General features: G+C 48.6%; 1 protein-coding gene across 1 annotated transcript; it reads right to left on the reverse strand.

The window, feature by feature from the left end:
- Window positions 1–1,341: 1,341 nt before the first annotated feature.
- On the reverse strand, window positions 1,342–14,476 carry LOC127052830 (serine protease 27-like). Its single transcript, XM_050956948.1, has 7 exons — window positions 14,445–14,476; window positions 11,924–11,998; window positions 9,660–9,686; window positions 8,727–8,889; window positions 8,244–8,515; window positions 2,378–2,547; window positions 1,342–1,861 (listed from the first exon to the last, which is right to left on the reverse strand). Exons 2-7 carry the CDS (start codon window positions 11,991–11,993, stop codon window positions 1,583–1,585), a joined length of 981 nt encoding a protein of 326 aa, XP_050812905.1. The 5' UTR covers window positions 11,994–11,998; window positions 14,445–14,476; the 3' UTR covers window positions 1,342–1,582.
- Window positions 14,477–23,399: the final 8,923 nt, after the last annotated feature.

Below are 23,399 nucleotides of genomic sequence, written 5' to 3' on the forward strand. Positions count from 1 at the left end.
GACAGTGCACCTCTACCAGATAAGGAAGTGACCAAGGTGAAGCGTGGGTGGGAGGGAGCACGTCTGCCACCCATCCTCCACCATCAGGCCGGAGCTCCTGATCCAGTTGACCGGGCGAAGGAGGACTCTGAGTAGATGGCCTGGCAGGCCTCCACTCCCACTAGGTCACCCGGGTCCTGGACCACGAGGAGCACATCGTCGGGGGAAACCGACAGGACCAGCCACAACTCCAGCTCACAAAGCACCAACCCCGTCAACCTCCGACAGAGGAGACGGAGGAAGGGCTCGATCACCAGAGAATACAGTGGCCTGACAGTGGACAGCTGTGCCGTACTCCTTGCCTGAAGCTGATCAGTTCAGTCAGGGGCATGTTGAGCCAGACCAAACACTCCGCGGAGGCGTACAGCACCCGGAGAAAACCCACAAGCTGGGACCTGAAGCCAAACACCCACAGAGTGCCCAGAAGATACCTGTCAAACGTCTTCTCCTGATCCAGGGTCAGGGGGGTGAACGACAGACCATCCCTACACCCAAGCTCCAAGAGGACCCAGACCAAATAAAGATGATTAAAGATGGACCAGCCTGGGATGGTGTATCTCTGGTCTGGATAGGCCACGTCTGCCAGCATGGACCCCAGGTGTAGCCAGATGCCCTTCACTATGACTTTGTAATCTGAGCTGAGGAACAAGATGGGATGCCAGTTCTGAAGGTCGTGGAGGTCCCTCTTATTGGGTAGCAAGGCAAGCACAGCTCACCTGCATGACAGAGGGAGGACCCCGCTCCCCAAGGAGGGGCGGTGGAGGCAGGTATGTTAGCCCTAGAATGAGAAAGGCCCTTTTCCCTATAAGCTGAGAAGGAGTTACCTCCGCTCAGTTAGGGACACCAGTGGCGGCTGGGAGATCGGCTGCTCCAGGGTGAGAGGCTGCTCTCCTCCCAGCAAGGGAAACAATCAAACTGAGTGCCTGTCTAGGGAGAAGGCTGACACCCCGGGGTCAACAACAGGACAACACCTCCCAGCCAGGGTTTAGCAGGCCAATGCTCAAACCACTGGGCTATCCCTTACCCCTGGAAGTGAGCATACGCAATCAATTTACTCAGTTGCTTATTTGAGCCCCCCTCCCCCCGTTTTTATAGCCCAGTAAATCTTTGCAAATAATTCTTTGGAAAAGTAAAAACCCAGCCCAACCCCAGGCTGTCTTCTTCCCTCCTTGTCAGTGTGAGGTTTGCCTCCACCCCTTGTTAATTTGCTGGGTCTGCGAGCTGCTTGTATGGAAATGACGGTAAACACACAGTCCTTTCTTTGAGATAGACCTATTTAATAACTCCCCTGCTACACCTGGTTTGAACACATTTTAGTGACCATTAATACCGCTTACGTACATACATCACACAAGGATTTGAAAGACCAGAGAATTTTTAGTTTTCACATGATACCTCCCAAGGAGTATTTTGCACAAACATTGTTACAATAGTGTGTAGGGTGTGATTACTGGAGTCTAGTGTCACAGGTGACATGATCTCTCTGCACCAAGGGCAAGGAAGGGCTGGTGTGGGATGGAGACCCAATCTAGGAAAGGGGGGGTCACAGGGTCAGCCACAGAAACACAGTGAGGAGAAAGACCCTGAGGATGGTGGCAGAGAGACCAGTCCTAGTTGGAGTAGCACTGTCTGGAATGAAAGTCACATCAGGCACGTTCGCCTTGATCCAATCGTTGTGGGAATTCAGGCGGTTGTAGACCCCAGGATAACCAGGGGCAACACTGGTTACCCCATTCACTGTCCTTGCTAGGAACCAGCTCGCAATCCCAGCAAGGTACCAGGTCCCATCCTTCTTACACACCAGGGGTCCTCCGTCATCACCCTAAAGAGTGGGAAAGAAATGCAGTTGGAGGGGAGGGGACCAGTCTCCATCGTCCACAAGGGCCATGGTGGAGTCTCCATCTCTCGATGGCTTCACATCCCCACTGGCTGCCTTTCTGGGAGATGCTTTACCCAGACGTAAGTCACTGGGCTCAGTGAAGGGGTAACCAGGTGCAGTTGTGGTCCGGGGTATCCAGGAGGTTGGACTGGATGGGCTGATGGACCCTGCTGACTTTATACTCTATGGTCACATCCTCAAGCCAACGGGTGTCTTGTCTGAACACTGGGGAGTGAAGTCAAGGTTCAGCCCCTCCCTCTAGACCCACTGTTTGGTGGGTCCTCCTGACATAACACTGCACCAACAGGGACAATGGGCCAGGAAGAATCGGGTCATCACTACTGGTGAGGGTTTGTGCACCACCCAGCAGAAAGAGAGCCCTGATTTTTGGGGGGGGTCTGTGTATTGCCCAGCGCAAAGGGGGTCTCCCAATCTCAGTCAGAGTCTAGAGAATCTCACCAGACCAAAGCCTTTATAGCCTTGTTTGGGCCCAGCACACATCATGTCCTCTTTGATGGGGTTGTCGCCCTCAGGTTTTTGTAATGCTTCCCGGAAGTGATCATTGCAGACCGTGGTGTCTATGGTGAGCACCTCCAGCTCCTGCAGCGTCTCCGCTAGGGAAGAATTTACTGAAACGAAAGGCCCAAGGGCTGGGTGACTCATGCGGTCACATAAAAAGCTGCCACATTAAGGGTCTATAAGAAGTTCCCAGCTCTGAGAGAGGAGTAGCGTCTAGGTGATTAGAGCAGGGGGCTGGGCTCTTGGTCTCCTGAGTTCTAGCCCCAGACTAGGAGTTGAGTGGGTTGTGGGGTGCAGGTAGCCAGCTTTAACACCTGCTAAAAGCAATAACCCATATTTTAGGGGTTGCTCTGCTCACCTTTTCATCCCTGAACTGATTTAGGAGCTTAAGTCTTATTTTAGACACTTCGGGCCAGATTGTCAAAGGGATTTGGACACCTATGGACACAGGAAGGACCCAGTGGGATTCTGGAAAGCTCTGAGGCAACTACAAAAGCTGGCACTTTGCAACAAAACTCTAATGGAGCATCAAAGGGAATTGGGCACCTTACCTGTATGGCTATGCTTGAATACCCCATTGGGAGCCTGGCTGCACTTTAAGTGCCTAAATCCCTTTGACATTGCGGCCTGTAGATGCATTTGAAAATTCTGCCCTTTGCTTACACACCAGTTTGCCCTGGTTTGGTTCAACGGGTTTAAATCTCTGAGCAGATGCTGCTCAGTTCCAGGCCAGTGCTCCAACTAAGTGTATGATTTGAAACTGCTTGGTGCCAGCTGCTTGGCTGACTGGGACAGTGCTTCCTGTTGGTCTTCAGCCGGCATCAGTAAATATACAGGTGCAAACTAAACGAAGAGAAGTGGTTTGAAACCCATATTAGGACACACAGACACACGCTCCTCAAACATGCACATCCATTCATTGTGCCAGGAATTAAATCCCCCATAACCTAAATAAAAATATTACCCATCAAATTATAATTATTGTTAAGAGCTTTTGGATTTTCATCAGTTAAAATGTTTACAGTTGTGCAAAATTATGGGGTTACGCTTTTTTCATTTTTATTTACTATCGGGGGAGGGCGCAGGCAATACTTATTTAATGCCAGTAGTAGTTGAGATTCAAAGAATTTACGATTTATAACCAATAAAATACAAATTATCAATATCCCATGTCAAAAAATACAAAGTAAATGGCCTTCAATCAAACTCTTATAAGTTCTCAAACCTCATTATTCTTTGCCTATCTATTAATTTCGATTATTTCCAATAGAAATGTTTTTGTTGGTTTGTGTATGTAGAGTGAAATCAACACTGACTTATAAACTAACTATTCCAGACCTGTGTATAATGATGCCTGTATAAATGTTCAGCTTGATACCAGTCAGTTCTGTGTTCTTGAGGAACCAGGGCACGGTATCCAGCCTGTCTGACTCATGAAAGACACTCCCCACCCCCACCACCAGTCTCTGCTTGATCCAAAACCGATCAGAGAAAAGGTTTGCAGAGAGCAGTGAAGGGAGTTGGGAGACACACCTAGACCCCTCCTGATAAGGGTGACATGGTTAAGGCATCTCCATTAGCATACAGAATGGAGAACAGGGAACCCCATTGAACTCTGGGACCAGAAAAGCAGAGAAGCACTGCATCATGGGGGATCTCTGCTCCAGACCTTAATGAACCTACACCTGCCCACACCCAGCTCAGCAGTTATCAGACCAATTCTAGTAATGAATCCTTGATATCCAAAATACTGAAGCAACCTAATTTCATTTTGAGCTCCCTGGAAGAAACCACCACCCACAGCGAAGAGTGATCAGCTCCTATTGTCTAGCCTAAAGAAAACCCTTGAGCCATCAGTTTACCCATAAACAAATCTAGTGTTCTCCCTTGAACCATTGTATTTTCTCTACAAAAACTCTCTACCTATGCCCAAGTAAGGGTTCTGATGTAGAGACCCAAACTCTGCATCAGTTCCACTGGGATTCCATCTCCTGACTGATCGTGCTGGGGCCTCTGCCTGTCTCCAGCCCTCAGGGGCCTGAGCGACCACCAGCACCTGGGAACCTCAACCAGTTCAAGCCTCGTGGAGTGGGTGAGATCCCTCTGTCTCTCTCTCTCTGTGTTTTCTTTTCTACCTCAGGTATTAACCTTTAATAATTTAACTGTTATGTTTGTTTAACTATCCTTGTGTTGTTATCATTATTATTCAATAAATAACTTTTATGGTTAAGCTGGTTGCTTCTCTCTCTCTCTCTCTCGCTGAACTTTACTCTTTTCTGTTTTTTGCTTCCCCATTCACTCTACAGCAACGCTCCTTTTACCTAAGCTAAAGATCCCTGTAGTGCCCAAAAATCCTGTGGGGTTTGCTCATCAAATGAGTTACTACCAGTACAATTGTAATGTGAAAATGGGGATACAGCTGTGCTGAACCTGTGGAATATAAGGAGTGGCAGCTGAAAGTGCTGCTTGGCCCAGCCCATTGAGTACAGGGACATATAAGGGGGTCAGCTTGACTGTGCTGATTGACCCGGTCCGCTCAGACTTGCTCTGTTAATGTGTGTGTTCATCTAGTTCTAGGGCTGGAGAAACCCAGGTCCTGCAGGGTAGCTCCATTGGGAGGGGACTTGCAGAAGGGAGAAGTAGAGCTCTATATGAACACACAAGTGACACAAGCAGCACATGAATAGAATGACAGAACCACCCCTCCAGGAGAGTAACCCTAATAAATGAGCGTACCCCAAAGTAAGGGCACATCTGGTAACAGGCTATAACTATATAACTGTGTAACAGTACAACTGTGGCTGCTTAACCATAAGATTGGCCGTACCGGCTCAGACCAATGGTCCATCTAGCCCAGTATCCTGTCTTCCAACAGTGGCTGCTGGCATTCAGAGGGAATGAACAGAGCAAGGCAAATTATTGAGTGATCCATCCCTTTTGTCCAGTCCCAGCTTCTGGGTTTGAGTTCCGCTGCTGAACTGTGTGTTGCGTGAAGAAGTATTTCCTGTTTCTTTTTACCCTGCTGCCTATTAACTTCATTGGCTGATCCCTGGTTCTTGTGTTATGTGAAGGGGTAAAGAGCACTGCGCTATTCACTTTCTCCACACCAGTCATGATTTCATACACTTTGTGATGGGGTGTACATGCCACAGTTGCCCGGCAAGAACTGGGGGTGGCCAGAGGGGCCTAAGCTACTAATTAGTGAAAGCCAGGGAGTTAATTGATGAGGAAAAGGCTCATCTGGACAGGAACAGGTGGGTCAAAAGCCAGGTAGCTGGCAAGAGGTGGGAGCATCTGTGTGATAGGTGTGAACCCCTGACTGGGCCAGCAAAAGCTGGGGGGGGTGGCAGATGGGCCCTTGCTACCAATGAGGCTGCAAGCCAGGGAGCTAATTACAAATTAAATAGTAATAAGTCACCAGGATCAGATGGAATTCATCCAAAAGTTCTGAAGGAACTCAAATGTGAAATTGCAAAACTATTAACTGTGGTAAGTAGCCTATCATTTAAATCAGCTTCTGTACCAGATGACTGGAGAATAGCTAATGTGACGCCATTTTTTTAAAAAGACTCCAGAGGCGATCCTGACAATGACAGGCTGGTAAGCCTAACGTCAGCACCAAGCAAATTGATTGAAACTATAGTAAAGAATAGAATTGTCAGACAGATAGATGATCACAATTTTGGGGGGAAGAGCCAACATGGTTTTTGAAAAAGGAAATCATACCTCACCAATCTACTAGACTTCTGCAAAGGGCTCAACAAGCATGTGGACAAGGGTGATCCAGTACTTATAACGTACTTATATTTTCAGTAAAAGCAGCAAAGAGTCCTGTGGCACCTTATAGACTAACAGACGAAGTGGGTATTCATCCGATGCATGCATCCAACGAAGTGGGTATTCACCCATGAAAGCTCATGCTCCAAAATGTCTGTTAGTCTATAAGGTGCCACAGGACTCTTTGCTGCTTTTACAGATCCAGACTAACAGGGCTACCCCTCTGATACTTATATTTTCAGAAAGCCTTTGACAAGGTCCCTCACCAAAATCTCTTAAGAAAAGTAAACTGTGATGGCATAAGGGGGGGGGAACAAAGGGTAGTAATAAATGTTAAGTTTTCAAAATGGGGAGAGGTCAATAGTGGTGTTCCCTAGGGATCTGTACTGGGACCAGTCCTATTCAACATATTCTTAAATGATCCGGAAAAGGAGGTAATCAGTGAGGTGACAAAATTTGCAGATGATACAAAACTACTCAAGATAGCTAAGACCAAAGCAGACTGCAAAGAGTTGCAAAGGGATCTCACAAAACTGGATGACTGGCAATAAAATGGCAGATGAAATTCAATGTTGATAAATGCAAAGTAATGCACATTGGAAAACATAATCCCAACTATACATATAAAATGATGGGGTCTAAATTGGCTGTTGCCACTCAAGAAAGAGATCTGGGAACTATTGTGGATAGTTCTCTGAAAACATCCACTCAATATGCAGTGGGAGTGAAAAAAATGAACAGAATATTGGGCATCATTAGAAAAGGGATAGATAATAGGACAGAAAATATCATATTGCCTCTCTATAAATCCATGGTATGCCCACATCCTGAATACTGCGTGCACATGTGGTCACCCCATCTCGAAAAAGAAAATTTGGAATTGGAAAAGTTTCAGAAAAGGACAACAAAAATGATTGGGGGTATGGAACAGCTGCTGTGTGAGGAGAGATTAATAAAACTGAAACTTTTCAGCTTGGAAAAGAAACAACTAAGGGGGGATATGATAGAGGTCTATAAAGTCATGAATGGTGTAAAGAAAGTAAATACAGAAGTGTTTTTTACTCCTCATAACACAAGAACTAGGAGTCACCAAATGAAATGAATAGGCAGCAGGTTTAAAACAAATAAAAGGAAGTATTTTTTCACACAACGCACAGTCAACCCAGGGAACTCTTTGCCAGAGGATGTTGTGAAGTCAAAGACTATAACAGGGTTCAAAAAAGAACTAGATAAATTCATGGAGGATAGGTCCATCAATGGCTATTAGCCAGGATGGGCAGGGATGGTGCCTGTAGCCTCTGTTTGCCAGAAGCTGGGAATGGGCGGCAGGGGATGGATCACTTGATGATTCCCTGCTCTGTTCATTCCCTCTGGGGCACCTGGCACTGGCCACTGTCAGAGACAGGACACTGGGCTAGATGGACTTTTGGTCTGACTCAGTCTGGCCATTCTTATGTAATTGATGAGGAACAGGCTAGCCTGGACAGGAAGAGGCGGGACCTGAAGAAAGCCAGGTAGGTAGCTAGCAAGAGGGGGCAGGGCAGCTGGTAGGACAGTGACTCAGGGCACTGGAGATGCCAGACAAACAGCTGGTGCAGAAAGACTGTGATTTCTCTGGAAAGTGGAGAGACTCCGTGACCTGGCCGCAGGGCGAAGCCATGGACTGGAAGCAGCAGTACTGAGAGAGGTCGTATATGGAGAGAAGATGAGGGCAGAGACCGCTGAGCAGGGAGTAGCTGAAAGACTGAGCTAATTCCCAGAGAGACCAGCAGGAGGCACCACAAGCGGAGAGGGAACCACATCGCAGATCCCCATCATAACTGCACCATATATCTGTAATTGTTCAACCATAAAACCATGGCTGAATAACGATATAGCTGTAACGGTGACTGTTTAACCATGTAACCCTGTAACTCACAGTCTGTCTGTGTACATGTGACATTGCCTTCTCCCAACCTGTAACCTTCATTTGGTGCTGGGTCCTTTTCATACTCTTCCCTTCCTCTTAAGAGCTACAAGTCTTACTCACTTTGAGGGGAAGTTTTGCCCCAACCAGTCACCCAGCAGGTGTCCCCAGTAGGCACATGGACGGAGGCGTCAAGGAGACCCACGGGGCTGATGGTGGCCGTGAATGCAATCGGATTCTTCAGTTCCACCAGGGCAATGTTGGCCTGGTGAGTGACATTGTCATAACTGGGATGGAGGATGATCCGCTTCACCAGTGCGAACGAATGGAGGCGGCTCTGACCGAAAATCTGGTTTTCACCCAGCTGTACCCGATATGATGAACTGGCTACAGACCTGGATGCAAGAAAATCTGATTAGGGAAAAGTCACCCAGCAAAGCCTTAGAGGGACAGCTCACCTGGCACTGAGGTATAGCTGGCTCTGGGGTGGAGCGGCTGGGGAACAGCCACACAGCCACGCTGTGCAACAGGAAGCCAGTGAATAGGAAAAAGGAATTTCTCCAGAACAGCCGCAGTCACTGTCTCTGCCCTGCCTGGGGTACTCACTGAGCGAAGCAATGAGCTGCTGACACCACCCAGCTCTCAGAGATGAGCGAACCGCCGCAGATGTGAGAGCCGTATCTCTGTACGCTGACCTGCCAGGGCCAGGCCCCCACCTTGGCATCTTGACCATTGAAGATGCGACCTGAGACCAACTGCTTGCCAGAGACTGGGAAGAAAAGCAAGTAAATATATTATCGCTGGGCAAGGGAGCTAAAGTGTGGAGAGTGACAATAATTATTAGCATGCCCTGAAGATAAGAGAGCAAATCCTTCCCTTCCCAGAGCCAGGGAAAGAGCCCAGGAGTCCAATATCCCAGCACCCCCCGCTCTAACCTACCAGACCCCAGTCCCCTTCCCAGAACCAGGAGAGAACACAGGAGTCCTGGCTCCCAGCCACATTCTGTTTCCACGTCTCCAGGGCAGGGAACACTGGTGTTGTGCTGTGGGCACCTTACCTGTGTCATTCCAACTCCCACAAGCACTGTGACACTTTTCAGGGTGATCCACAGTGTCCCGGTTGCACCACTACCCCCTTCTCCCAGCAGGAGGGAGCCCTTCCTGTGCCCACCAGGGACAACTCTTCCAGCCACCAGCTGCTGGCATCCCATACGCTGTGTGAGCCCTGCTCTATCCCTCTGCAGGCAGCAATTTACACACCCGACTCAGTTACACTCCAGTGCCCAGTTCCCTGTCTTCTGCACACCCGCAATGCACAGCGATCCGCTGCCTCCGTGGAAACAGCACCCCCACACACACCGCTCACTGCTTTCCCCTCACAAACCTCTCATTAACCACAAGTACTTAGACATTATGACAGAATATTGTAATAATCTCTGCACAAAGTTAGCCATGTGAGGTATCATTTGAAAACTCAACCTAATCCTTATTCCAAATGACCATGGCAGATAAACCTCACATGTTACTGTGGGTGTCTTACCTTCCTGATTCTGACTTGCTGGAGCACCTGTGGAGCAAACAAAGAGAAAAGAAAGACATTACTGTGTGTCTGTGGGGGAGGGAGGTTATACAGTCATTCCGGGTGTCTGACACAATGTGTCCGGGAGAGTGAGTGCCAATAGCTTCACCCACAGTTCTGAGGCTCCACCTGTTATGCTTATAAGAAACACAAGGGGTTTTCTCAGGGGAAAAGGCAATACACCGTAGTGAGGTCGACTGTCCGGCCCTCGACACATAGGAAGAGAGTGGCTCCACCCCCTCATGGGTGGAGCCCTACCCCCTAGCTCCACCCCCTGGAAGCCAAGGGGTGGGGGCGGAAGTATAAAAGCGGGACCCGGAAGCTCAGTCGGGGGCCAGACACTGGAGGGAACAGATGCTTCCCCTGACCTCTTGCGCTGGGAGGTGGCAGCAGGCCTGCAGAGTGCAGACCAGCTTGGAGCCCTGGATGTCCCGGCCCCGCAGGAGACAGACGACTGGCCCAGACAACCTGCACCCCTGGATGTCCCAGCCCTGCAGGAGACAGACGACTGGCCCAGGCAACCCGCACCCCTGGATGTCCCAGCCCTGCAGGAGACAGGCGACTGGCCCAGGCAACCCGCACCCCTGGATGTCCCAGCCCTGCAGGAGACAGACGACTGGCCCAGACAACCCGCACCCCTGGATGTCCCAGCCCTGCAGGAGACAGACGACTGGCGCAGGCAACCCGCACCCCTAGATGTCCCAGCCCTGCAGGAGACAGACGACTGGCCCGAACCACCGATTTCCTAATCCCGGCAGAGCTGCTGCTGGCAACTGAGGCCCCCGCCGATCACCTCACCTCAATGGATCAGCATGTACCCTTGGAGGGGGAGCATGGAAGTGGCCCAGGGGTGGTAGACCCCTGTCTGGCTGCAACACTGGCAGAGGGTGAGTCTGCTTGTTGCAGCTTGGATCCCTGCTGATGCAGTGGAGTGGGAGGACCTGCGTCCTCCCTGCCACCCAAGCTGTGGGCGACAGTCTCCCCATCTCTCAGGTCAGCCGAATGAAAGCCTGAGTTAACTGATTCTGAGGGCAGGATGGAGCTGAGCAACTTTGTTTACCGCCTAGCCCTGAACCAGAGCCTGGACTATGTGAATATTTTCTGCTCCCCCCGCATGCAGGCCTGAGCCAAGTGACTGTGCTTTCTGCCCCGCCCTGCACCAGGGCCTAGGCTGAGTGACTATTGCAGCGCCATCTGAGTGCAGGCTGGAGCTGTACTTTGACAGGCCTTGCTGATTTCTCCCACACACACAGCAAGCGAAGTCCAGGGACCGAGTGAGGTGGACTGGCCCTTCCCGGACCCAGCTGGCAAGGTACTCTGCATTCAACCTACTCCCGCCACGTTTACTGAAGATACAACAATTTGCATATGCATTTAATTACACCACACACACGCTGTTTTGCTAGTCGATGTTATAGTCACCAGTCCGGAATTCATGGCCAACTAGGTTGATTATGGGTAGGGAGGAGCTGGGGTCTGTCGGTTGCGACACGATGCTCCGAGGAAGTCTTGGCAGGACGAACCCAAAGTTTTATGGCAAGGCACCCTGTTTACATAGTGATTTTTCTTCACTGGGGCCGTGGAGTTTTGCACCGTGATGCTGTAATCAATTGTTGTTTGATGAGTGCTTGGATTTTTTTTAATTATTATTTTGGTTTTTTTATTAAGTTTTTTAGGGAGTTATTTTACGCTGGGTTTGATTACAGCTATTTTGTCCCCATTGATAGGTGCCTGTCTCATTTTCAGAGTTGTTAATTTGCCCTTTTTTGACATTTCAATAGGGGTGTATTCCAGCCTCCTGGCACCCCTGCGTCTGTTTTTTGGTTCCTTCCTAGAACATTTGGTCCAGTAATGGCATTTACACTTATATCTTAACACACACATTCCTTATTCACACACAAAACAAGACTAATTTACACAAAACATTTTATACAAAAACGAAGTTGCAATGCAAAAAAACAGCAACAATAATTCCATTCCTTTCCTTATTTTAAAATGCTACAACAAAGTGGTGACCCTAAAAGGTCTGTTACTGCCTTGAAATCAGCCCAGACACAAATTCTGGCTCATTCATTTTTACCAATGGCACATTAGGTCATTCCTTTCTGTTATTTAAAAAGGGTAACATACAAACATAAAATCCTACTACACACTCACTCTCCTGAAGCAGCCCTGCTATCCACAGCAACAGCTAAGAGTCTTAGTAGTGTTGCTATTCAACTCACCATCTGTAGGTTCCAGAGTTAACAGTCCCCACTGATCTGAATGGGGTGGCTCAGGAGTGAATGCAGACATATGGGCTAGATGGGGAGAGGTATCTATGAAGCGTGAAGGTGTTGGATCCTCCTGTTATTCACTAGCCCAGTTCCCTTCTCCCCAAGCCAATATCTCTCTCCCCTCTCCATGGGAGGTAGGGCCCCGTCTCCCATCTCCACTCCATCCCACACTCACCCTGCACCAGGCTCATCGCCAGCAGTGCCGTGGCCAGGAGGGAGCAGAGATGCCCCATGATCCATCCTTGCCTGGTCCTGTCTTGGCCAAATCCAGCTGGATCCATCGCTCCAACCAAAGCCCAGATGGGAAACGAATGTGGCAGGGCAGATTTTTATAGACAGGACTTCTGCCTCCACCCACCCCAGATCTAGAGAGAAGAGATGTGACTGATCCCACAACGAGCTACTCAAGGAACTAAATGCGGCTAAATTCTGCACGCAAACAGGGTGTGACTGTTTTCGTTCTGCTCTATCTGGAATTTCCCCAGTATGGACATCCTGGGAAACTAACAAAAAAGTGCAATGATCAAGGTTACCTGGTATGATTTTCATTTCACTGTTTTACTAGCAACTGAATGTGCCAAGAACTGCTGGCCAAGGACAGTGCCCCGGCACAGCTAAGGTTGTAATGGGGAGAAGATTAGCATGAGCGGGTTCATAGATTCTAAGGTGAGCAGGCACCATTGTGATCAGTCACACCCCTGGTATAACACAGGCCAAAGAACTGCTCCCAAATAACTTACAGAGCAGCGATTTTAGAAAAACTGCCGATCTTGCTTTAAAAAATGTCAGTGTGGGAGACCCTACCACAACCCTTGGTATGTTGTTACAAAAGTTAAGTACTCTCACTGTGAAAAATGTACAATTTATTTCCAATAAATGAGTTTGTCTAGCATCAAGTTGCAGCAATTGGATCCACCTGACTGAAGAGCCCATTATTAAATATGTGTTCCCCATGTGGGTATTTATAGACTGGAGTGAAGTCACCCCTTAAGCTTCTTAAGCAAAATAGACTGAGCTCCTTGATTCATAGAATATCAGGGTTGGAAGGGACCTCAGGAGGTATCTAGTCCAACCCCCTGCTCAAAGCAGGACCAAGCCCAACTAAATCATCCCAGCCAGGGCTTTTTCAAGCCTGACCTTAAAAACCTCTAAGGATGGAGATTCCACCACCTCCCTAGGGAACCCATTCCAGTGCTTCACCACCCTCCTAGTGAAAAAGTTTTTCCTAATATCCAACCTAAACCTCCCCCACTGCAACTTGAGACCATTGCTCCTTGTTCTGTCATCTGCCACCACTGAGAACGGCTTAGACCCATCCTCTTTGGAACCCCCTTTCACTCTCAGGCCGGTTTTATAATACTTTAATCATTCTCATAGTGTTTGTTGCATCCAGTTTACCATGTGATCCACATCCATCTGAATCAGTGATCAGTCCTCTTCCTTATTTACCACTCCCCCAAATTTGTGTCATCTGTGGTCTTTATCAATCATTTTTTCTTCCAGGTAACTGATAAAAATGTTAATAAAATGTTGACCCTACACCCCATAGTTTTCCTAGAAAAATGGTTATAATATGATTATAGCATATCAAAGATGTATTTTATGCAAGATGGATCTTCTGAAATATCATAGGAAAGGTTATGATTTGCTGAATATGATTATCCTAGCTATAATTATAAGTGGGTTTACACCTGGGGAAGGCCCACCGGACAGAACGCAGTCAGCCTGGATGGGCCATTAGGGGATCAATAGGCCTTTGAAGATGTTAATCGCCCACCTTCCTGAGAGGCTTCCTGGCATGCTAGAAACAACCTTTGACTCATGGCTGCTTTGACGCTGCAGAGTCATGTGATCAAGTCACCTAGTACTGGATTCCATGATAGAATACCAGTATTTTTCCACTGGGGGTGGAGGGGAACCACACTGGCAAACAAAGGGTTCCCGCCATATGTAAAACCTATTTAAGACAGGAGAGTGATTTAATCAGTCTTCACTCTTCACTGAATCCCCGCCCACGGTGACTGCTGGAAACATCTAAGAAACAAAGACAAAATGGAGGGAGAACAGGTAAAGGTATCTGGCCTGTGAAAGAAATACTTAAAACAACATTTAGGGTGAGAAATTTCTATTTGTAACCCATTTCTTTAGTGTATCATGCTTAGTCTGTGTGCTTGTTTCATTTGTTCAGTAATCTGCTTTGATCTGTTTGCCATCCCTTATAATCACTTAAAATCTATCCTTTGTCATTAATAAATTTGTTTTTGTTTTCTCTAAAACCAGTTTCTGGAATTCTTAACTGGGGCGGGGGGGGGGAATCTGTGCATATCTTCCTCCACATGAGGGGGAGTGAATTCCATGAGTTTGCACCGTACAGTTCTCTGTGCAGAGAAAGACAATACAATTCCCTGAGTCTTCCCATGCAGAGCTGATCTCAGTGTGTGTGTCTCTATGCAGCTGGGTGTGTCCCTACCTGTGTGTGCATTGGAAAAGGCTGGAGGGCCTGTGTCATGGTATCTTTCCCCAATCTGAACCTTAGAGTCCAAAAATTGGGGTACCAGCATGAATTCCTCTAAGCTTAATTACCAGCTTAGATCTGATAAGCTGCCACCAACCAGGAATTCCAGTGCCTGATACGCTCTGGTCCCCCCAAAAACCTTCCCTGGGGACCCCCAAGACCCAGACCTCCTGGATCTTAACACAAGGAAAGTAAACTCCTTTCCTCACCGTTGCCTCTCCCAGGCTTCCCGTCCCTGGGTTACCCTGGAAGATCACTGTGATTCAAACTCCTTGAATCACAACACAGAGAAATTAGGTCTCCTGGAGAGATAGACAGATTCACGCTCCATGAATCTAGAACAAAGGGATTCCACCCTTCCCCTCCCTTCTCCTTCTTCCCTGTTACTTACAGACTCAACTCCCTTGAGCCTCAGCAAGGGAGAAAAATCAGACAGGTCTTAAAAGCAAAACTTTTAATAAAAAGAAAGAGAAAAAAAAGTAAAAGTTTATCTCTGCCATTTAGATGGTAAAAAGTTACAGGGTCTGTCAGCTTATAGAAACTAGAAAGAAGCCTCCCCGGCAGCAAAATACAATTTAAAATACTTCCAGCAAACTACACATTTGCAAATAAAGGAAAACAAATAAAAAGACTGTACTGCCTTTCTACTTCTGTACTCACAAAATTGGAATAGAAAGTTAGAGAGCCTGTAGGTACGTGTGGTCACTCTCAGAGCCCAGAGAGAACAAAGCAAAACCCAAAAAACACAAATAAAGGCTTTCCTCCACCGAGATTTGAAAGTATCTTGTCTCCTGATTGGTCCCCTGGTCATGTGTTTGGTTCCCTGTTTGTTAACCCTTTACAGGTAAAAGAGACATTAACCCTTAACTATCTGTTTATGACAGCCTGGCTCAGCAGGGTGGTGTAAGGGAGCCCAGGCTGGTGGACCAGGCAGACTCAGTGGTACCCCAGTACATCAGGTGGCACCCCAGAGTGGGGAATAACCTGTCAAAAAAGTGTTGATAAACTAAAAGTAATGCACATTGGAAAACATCATCCCGACTATAGACACAAAATTATAGTATCTAAAGTAACTGTTAGCGCTCAAGAAAGAGATCTTGGAGTCACTGTGGATAGTTCTCTGAAAATATCCACTCAATGTGCAGCGGCAAAAAAAAAAGAATTTTGGAGCCATTAGGAAATGAAGAGATAATACACCAGAAAATATCATAATGCCACCATATCAGCCCATTACATACCCAGTCATCGAATGCTGTGTGAAGTTCTGGTCGCCACTTCGCAAAAACCATATCTATATGAATTGGACAAGAACCAGAGAGGGGCCACACAAATGATTACGTGTATGGAACCATAGGCACTGACTCAGTGGGTGCTCCGGGGCTGGAGCATCCACAGAAAAATAATGGGTGCTTAGCAGCCACCAGAAGCCCTGTGGATAAGCACCCCACCTCCCTCCCAATGGCTGCCGCTCGCTGTGATCAGCTGTTCAGCGGTGTGCAGGAGGTTCTGGATGGGGGGGGAAGAGTCAGGTGTGATGTTATGCGTGTATGAGCTCTGATCAAGTGTTATATCTCATTGAAAGGTGACAGGGCCAGACAGAGTTAATTAACCCACAGACTGACCTGACCCATCGCCAAATTTTAGAGACTGGTTAGGATGATATGTAAATGATTAGAGATTTGAAATGCAGCCTGCATTGTTAGAGATAGAAGGGGAGGTGTTTGCTCAGGTCTTGTGATGTAAGCAAACAAGTCCTGTCTATTGCTATAGCTTTGATTCAAAGATCAAAAAAGGAATATTAATATTTAGGAAGACACTTGAATGAAATAGCATTATTGTCTATGTGTCTCTTTGAAGGTTGTGGAAACCTGTGTCTGAACTGTTTCATGGATAGATTACCCTGCGCTAATTGCCAGGATGTTTGGGAGAAGGAGAATTAAGCCTATTCTTTTCTCAGGCCAAAAGGCTGCTGGAAATGTATAAAAACCCTGGAACACAATCCTTCTTCATCTCAGATCTGCTTTGGGTTTCAAGAAGGGGAAACCTTGAGCCATAAGGATTGAGATCCCCAGTCACTGACTGCAGTCACCCTGGACTATAACCTATGGATTATTTCTAAAAGGACTTTTGGCAACTACAAGCTCATCTCTGCTATGTATCTGAACCTCAAGAATTGAACTCAAGTCTGTCTGTATATTGATCTTTTAACCAACACTCTCTCTCTTTTCTTTTTTAATACATTTTAGTTTAGTTAATAAGGATTGGCTCTAAGCGTGTATTTGGGATAAGATCTAAGTTTTATATTGACCTGAGTGTGTGGCTGGCAGGGCCGGCTTTAGGCCTATTCCACCAATTCTCCCTAATCGGGCCCCACGCCTAAGAGGGCCCCGCACCCAGTGAGAATCCCTTCCCTGGCTAGAGGCACCTTTTTAATTTTTACTCACCTGGCAGCACTTCAGGTCTTCGGCGGCACTTCAGTGGCAGATCCTTCAGTGCCGCTGAAGACCTGGAGCGAGTGAAGGACCCACCGCCGAAGACTCGGAGCACCGCCCGGTGAATACAAGCCCCACGCGTTTTTTTACTTTTTTTTTTTTTAAGTTATCCTTGCTGGGCCCCATCGAAACTGTTCAAATTGGGCCCCGCACTTCCTAAGGCCGACCCTGGTGGTTGGTCCTTTGGGATCAGAAGAACTTTTCCTTTTTTATCAGAGGGGTAGCCGTGTTAGTCTGGATCTGTAAAAGCAGCAAAGAATCCTGTGGCACCTTATAGACTAACAGACGTTTTGAAGCATGAGCTTTCGTAGGTGAATACCCACTTCGTCAGATGCATGTCTAACCCTCACATGCAACCCTAACCCTCACATGCATCTGACGAAGTGGGTATTCACCCACAAAAGCTCATGCTCCAAAACGTCTGTTAGTCTATAAGGTGCCACAGGATTCTTTGCTGCTTTCTTTTTTATGATGAAATAAGATTTTCAGTAATCATCATCATATCTGACGTGTGTCTGGATGGAAGCCTGAGGCTGGGCACTTTAAGGGAACTGTAGTGTTTGGACTTCTGAGTAACCAGTGAGGTAATACAGAAGCTGTTTTCCGCTGGCTTGGTAAATCTAAGTATTGGAAGATCCACCAGCTTTTGGAGTTCGTCTGCCCCGTTCTGTTTACAGTTCACCTTAATTAAGTGACCTCGGCTGGCTCCCACAGGCGGCATCGTCACAGCAGGGGAGGGGCGAGGCAGGGGCTTGGGAGGAGGAGATGGAATGGGGACGTGGCTTTGGGCAGAAAGGAGGCTGAGCACCCTCAAGGAAATGAGGAAGTCGGCGACTTCCATATGGGCAGAAATAAAAAAGATTTGGGATTTTTAGCTTGGAAATGAGAAGACTAAGGGAGGGATATGATAGAGGTCTATAAAATCATGACTGGTGTGGAGAAAGTGAATTGGGAAGGGTTATTTACTCCTTCACATAACACAAGAACCAGGGGTCACCGCAGGGTGACCAGATGCTAACTGTAAAATATCAGGAACACCGCAGTTGGGGTGGGGGGCACTTTTTAATTGTTACACTCACCCGTCCGGGTCTTTGGCAGCAATTCAGAGGAGGGTCCTTCCGTCACTGACGGTCTTTGGTGGCATTTCAGCGGAGGGTAATAAGTCTTGCTGCCAAAGACAGAAGCACCGACCGCCAAAATGCCACCGAAGACCATCAGCAACTAAGGGAGCCACAGGACGAGTGAGTGTAACAAAAAAATAAAATAAAAAAAATGCAGGACAAACTTCTCAAAATCAGGACAGTCACGATTTTATTGGGAAGTCTGGTCACCCAATGAAATTAACAGGCCTCAGGTTTAAAACAAACGTGAGGAAGTGCTTCTTCACACAACGCACAGTCAACCTGTGGAACTAAGTTGCTGGAGAACAGGTCCATCAATGGCTATTAGCCAGGGTGGGCAGGGATACAGCCCCACACTCTGGGGGTACCTAAACCTTTGACTACCAGCTGGTGGAAGTGAATGACGGGATGGATCACTCAATAATTGCCTTGTTGCTTTCATTTGCTCTGAAGCAAGTTGCACTGGTCACAGTCAGAAGACAGGAAACTGGGCTCAATGGAACATTGGCCTGAAAGGATATGGCCATTCTTGGGTTCTTATGTTTTTGTGTTCTTAGGATAGGGACAAAAAGAGATGCCTGAGGGATCCCACCTGAAACAGTGTCAGTCACATTCAGGGCAGCTCCTCTTCTCAGAGCAATAGGCTCAGGCTCTCCGCAGACTTTGGCACGTGGGAGTTTCTGGTAGATCCCAGGTCCTCTCTGTGACATTCCCTGGTGTTATCTAGACTGATGATTTACTAGGTCACTCCAATGCTCAACTCTGGGAGCCAGCCTGACCCTGCTCTGCTGTGAGAACCCCCACTGTTTACGCACAGCCTCTGGCATGTAAGCTGCTCCCAGCTATGTGAGTGAGCACTTTTGGCCAGTCACTGCTTGGATTGGGCAACCAAATGACACTAGCCAATATCTCCGGTCCCAGACACAACTCTAGGAACTTCCATCTTACAGTGTTCGGTTATGCCCACTGGGTGCTGCAAGCTTATAAGAGGTCGTCAATTTAACAAAGAAAATGATATGTACCAGGCTTGTTATCCTAAGGAGCATCTCTGACACACTTCAAACCAAACGCACGGCTTCAGGCAGAATAACGAAACATTTATTAACTACAAAAGATAGATTTGAAGTGATTATAAGTCAAAGCACAAGAAGTCAGATTTGGTCAAATGAAATAAAAGCAGAATGCAGTCTAAGCTGATCTTAACACTTTCAGTGCCCTTACAAACTTAGATGCTTCTCATCACAGGCTGGCTGGGTGCTCTTCAGCCAGGCTCTCTCCTTTGATCAGTGCGTCAGTCGCTTGGTAGTGGTGTCTGTAGTTCTTCTAGCACATGAGGGAGAGAGTTTGGCCATGTCTGTGTTGCAAGAGCTTAGGGAGTGAAAAAAGAGCAGGCAGGGCTGGGATTATTATGGGGTTGAGGCTCCCATGGAGGTTAGGTTAAGGTTCTCATGGGTATAGGGTCATCATCAGGATTAGGGCTGAGGTGGCGTCAGGGGGGACCAGAAAATGAAAAGAGATAACCATGCATCCCACTGAAATCAGAAGGCTAATTCTGGGAGGTGGAATGCCATGAGGCTGGAAACACTTGGGTTCCCTTTATCAGAGGGGTAGCCGTGTTAGTCTGGATCTGTAAAAGCAGCAAAGAATCCTGTGGCACCTTATAGACTAACAGACGTTTTGGAGCATGAGCTTTCGTGGGTGAATACCCACTTCTTCAGATGCATGTGCTGGAAAGGTGGGTTCCCTTGTAATTCATTGGCACAGCCCCAGGGTGCTTAAAGGTAAAATAATTATTTACATAGGCCAATTAAATTAACACAAGCTGTCTTGGTAAAACTTTTAACTCTCCTATCTTGGTTCTGCCAAAAGAAAGAAAGAAAGAAAGATTCCATATTTCAACCCTCATCCTAACCCCCATGACAGACTCTCTCATAACCCCAATGATTAACTTCACCCTATGATACCCTTAACGCTAACACAATGATAACCTTAATCTTTATCCCTAGCCCCAATGATACCATCTTTTTCCCTCTGCTTTAACCTGCTAGATCCCACTCCCTTCCAAAAACTGGGTATAGGACCCAGGAGTCCTGGCTCCCAGCCTCATTCTCATTCCACATGCACAGGACAGGTAAGGCTGGTGTTTTCCTGTGGGTGTCTTATCTGCTTGATTCCAACTTCCCTGGGCAGCTGGGGGGTGAAGAAAGAGAAGGGAAAGATAATAATGTGGGGGGGGCTGTTATACACACTCACTGCATGGTGTATGTGGGGGAATGGGTTCCCAAGCTCCATCCACTCTCATGAAACAGCCCTGCTATGCTCAGCAACAGTTAAAAATCTTAGTGTTGCTATTCAACTTGTCATCTGTAGGTTCCAGCGTTAACATTCCCCAAGGATCTGAATGGAGGCGGCTCAGGATTGAATGCAGAAACGGAGACAAGCCATGATCCAGCCTCTCCTCATCCTGTCTTGGCCAATCCCAGCTCCCTCCATTGTTCTGACTGAACCCTGCCTGGAGACTGAACGCACCGGAGCATGCTTTTAGAGACAGAGCCTCCTGCCGCCACCCTCCCCAGATCTGTGGGAAATGGCTGTGACCAATCCCCCAATGAGCCACTCCTGGAGACCAGTGCTGCCAAAGAGGGCCATAACCAGGGTGGGGCGAGTGGGGTAACCTCTTAGGGCACAGAGCCAAAGGGGTGGGAAAATGGGGCAGTGTCAGGGGAGCACATGGAGTCACATGCCTCCCCTCAGATTTCTGCCTTCCTTTTAGCACAGAGGTTTTCACAGTGTTTGGCATGTCCCCCCTACAGTCTGAGAACCGTCACCACTTCCCAGAAGCTGGCAGATCGGAAGCTGGTGGGAGCCACCCAGCCTACTCTGGCAAATGCCTCTCTGTGATGTGGAAGCCAGGGCACCGGCTGGCTACCCGGCAGCCCTCCCTGCCCTGCTCCTCGAGCCAGGCCACCTCTACAAAGTCTGGGTGCTCCCCAGGCAGGGCGGGTGGCACAGCTCCGAGCTGCATCCCTGACGTGCTCCGGGCTCTGCTGCTGCAGGTCCCTGGGTGGCGAGCTGCTGAGAGGCAGATGCCCAAGCAGGGATGAGCACAGCAGGGAGCACCTCGGGGAGCATCGCATGACAGCCAGGGTCGGCTCCAGGAGGCATCGCCAGCCAGTGCCGGCCTCCGTCAGGGCAGAGGCAAGAGCTCATCAAGGCAGCCAACCAGCACCAGAGCTCCCACAGCATGGAGAGCCTGGGGCCCGAGTGGGCCGGGCAGCTCCCACCAGCCTCTGATCTGCTGGCAAAAATTTGAAAACCTCTGTGCTCGATGGAAGGCAGAAATTTGGTTCCCTCCATATGTCGCCTCTAAGGGGTTGTCACGGTGCAGCGACTCACCCCTGTAGCGCCTCCCGTCAGTCACCCTGGGAATCAGCTCTTCAACCCAGAAGCGCCTTCTGCAGGCCAGTGTCCCGGTTCCTCCTGGGTCCTGAGTCCCTCCTGGACCTCCCGGTGCCCCTTTCGGGCTGGGGTGCTTCCCCCTGCAGTACCTCGCAGTCTCACTTGGTCTCCCCTCCCCGGGGAACCCCCAACCTCCTATCCCCACCTCGCCTCAGTCTTTGGCTACTGCCAGTCACCATCTAGCCCCCATTCACTGGCAAGCTGCAGTATCAGCCACTCATCATCAGCAAGGGGAGGCTGGAGCTGCTGCCTCTGCCTACCCTTGGGCTGCTCCCTGCAACCCCAGTACCCCTCCCAGCCTTTAACAAGGCCTGCAGCCTGGGGGGTTTCCAGGCTGGAGCTCCCCCAGCTTTCCCCCAGCCCTGCTCCACTTAGGTACCCTGCTCAGCTCCCAGGCAGCCAGGCCCATCTCCCTCAAGAGCTAGAGGGAGAGTCCTGTCAGCTCCTGGCTTCGCTGGCTTTTATAGGGCCAGCTGCAGCGGATTCCCCAGTCAGTGAGCCTTTAGCTCGCAGCCCCAGCCCTCTCCCAGGGCTGGCTTCAAGCCCTTCAGGGCAGGAGCGAGTGACCACCTCGCTACAGGGGCGCAACTATGCTTGTTCGCCCTGGGCACTGCAATGCCTAGTTACAACTCTGCTTCCAAATTCAACAGGCGAGTAGGGCGTGACCGTTCCCATTCTGCTGCGCCTGTAATTGCCCCAGCGCAGGCATCCTATAAAACCAAATAAAAAAGGTGCAACTCCCGAGTTACTGTGGGGAAGCCCAGAGTGATTTTCATTTCCCTCTTTTGTTAGCAGCTGAATGGCCAAGGACAGTGCCCTGGCAGAGCTCAGGTTGCAGTGGGGGTAAGGTTATCCTGTGGGGTTCATAGATTCTGAGGTCAGAAGGCACCCCTGTGATCAGCTAATCTGACCCCTTGTATAACACAGGCCAGAGACCTGCCCCCAAATAACTCCCAGAGCAGAGCTTTCAGAACAACTGCCAGTCTTGATGCAAAACTTGTCAATGGGGTGGAGAATCCACCAGGACCCTTGGTGAATTGTTCCAATGGTGAATTACTCTGACTGTGAAAAATTTATACTTTCTTTCCATGCTGCCTTCATCTCCCTTCAGCCTGCAGCCATTGGAGCTGCTCGACTGAAGAGCCCATTATTAAATATTTGTTCCCCGTGTAGGTATTTATAGATAGTGACCAGGAGACCCCATAACCATCTCTTTCTTTAGCCACATAGACGGAGCTCTCTGAGTTCATCACTCTCAGGCAGGTTTTCTAATCCTTCCGTCATTGTCATGCCTCTTCTCTGAATCTTCTCCAATGCACGAGAAATCTCTTCAGGCAGGGAAGGGAACCTGCCATGTCTGTTGCTGGTCACCACTGCTGTTCGCCTTGATATCACACAGAGTGCTGCACCTGGAAGGAAACCTCTCTCACCCCGGCTCCAAACGCCCCTGTGAGCTGCCTCTCGAGTTCACCTAGCAAGTCGCCCTGCTTCGCTCCAGCCCTCATCTCCAGGGAGCGATTGGCCACTCAAGAGACTTCAAACAGTTGGGCTGATAAAAACTCCCAGGGCTTAGTCAGAGTCCCACAGCCCAGCCTGTACGCAGAGAACAAAGGAACTGTCAAACAACACACAGCCAGGCCAAACCTACCACTTACCAAGTCCCACCACCTCCAAGCACACACTTTGCAGCTGGATCTACTGCCTCAGGTGCTGTCCTGTTAAGGCCAGAATCTAAGGCCACGTCTACACTATAGCATTAAATCGAAATTATTAAAACTGGTTTTATAAAACTGGTTTTATAAAATCGATTTTACGCGTCCACACTAGGGCACATTAAT

Source organism: Gopherus flavomarginatus, chromosome 5 (genome assembly GCF_025201925.1).
Source record: "Gopherus flavomarginatus isolate rGopFla2 chromosome 5, rGopFla2.mat.asm, whole genome shotgun sequence".
Taxonomy (NCBI): Eukaryota; Metazoa; Chordata; order Testudines; family Testudinidae; genus Gopherus; species Gopherus flavomarginatus.

Bases quoted from the DNA above. Each gene is read 5' to 3' on its own strand.
- LOC127052830 (XM_050956948.1), bottom strand. From the start codon at position 11,993: ATGTCTGCATTCACTCCTGAGCCACCCCATTCAGATCAGTGGGGACTG. The intron at 8,516-8,726 runs GTGAGTACCCCA...TCTTGCATCCAG, and splicing joins GCAGCTCATTGCTTCGCTCA to GTCTGTAGCCAGTTCATCAT. The intron at 2,548-8,243 runs GTGAGTAAGACT...CTTTCGTTTCAG, and splicing joins GGGCAAAACTTCCCCTCAAA to TAAATTCTTCCCTAGCGGAG.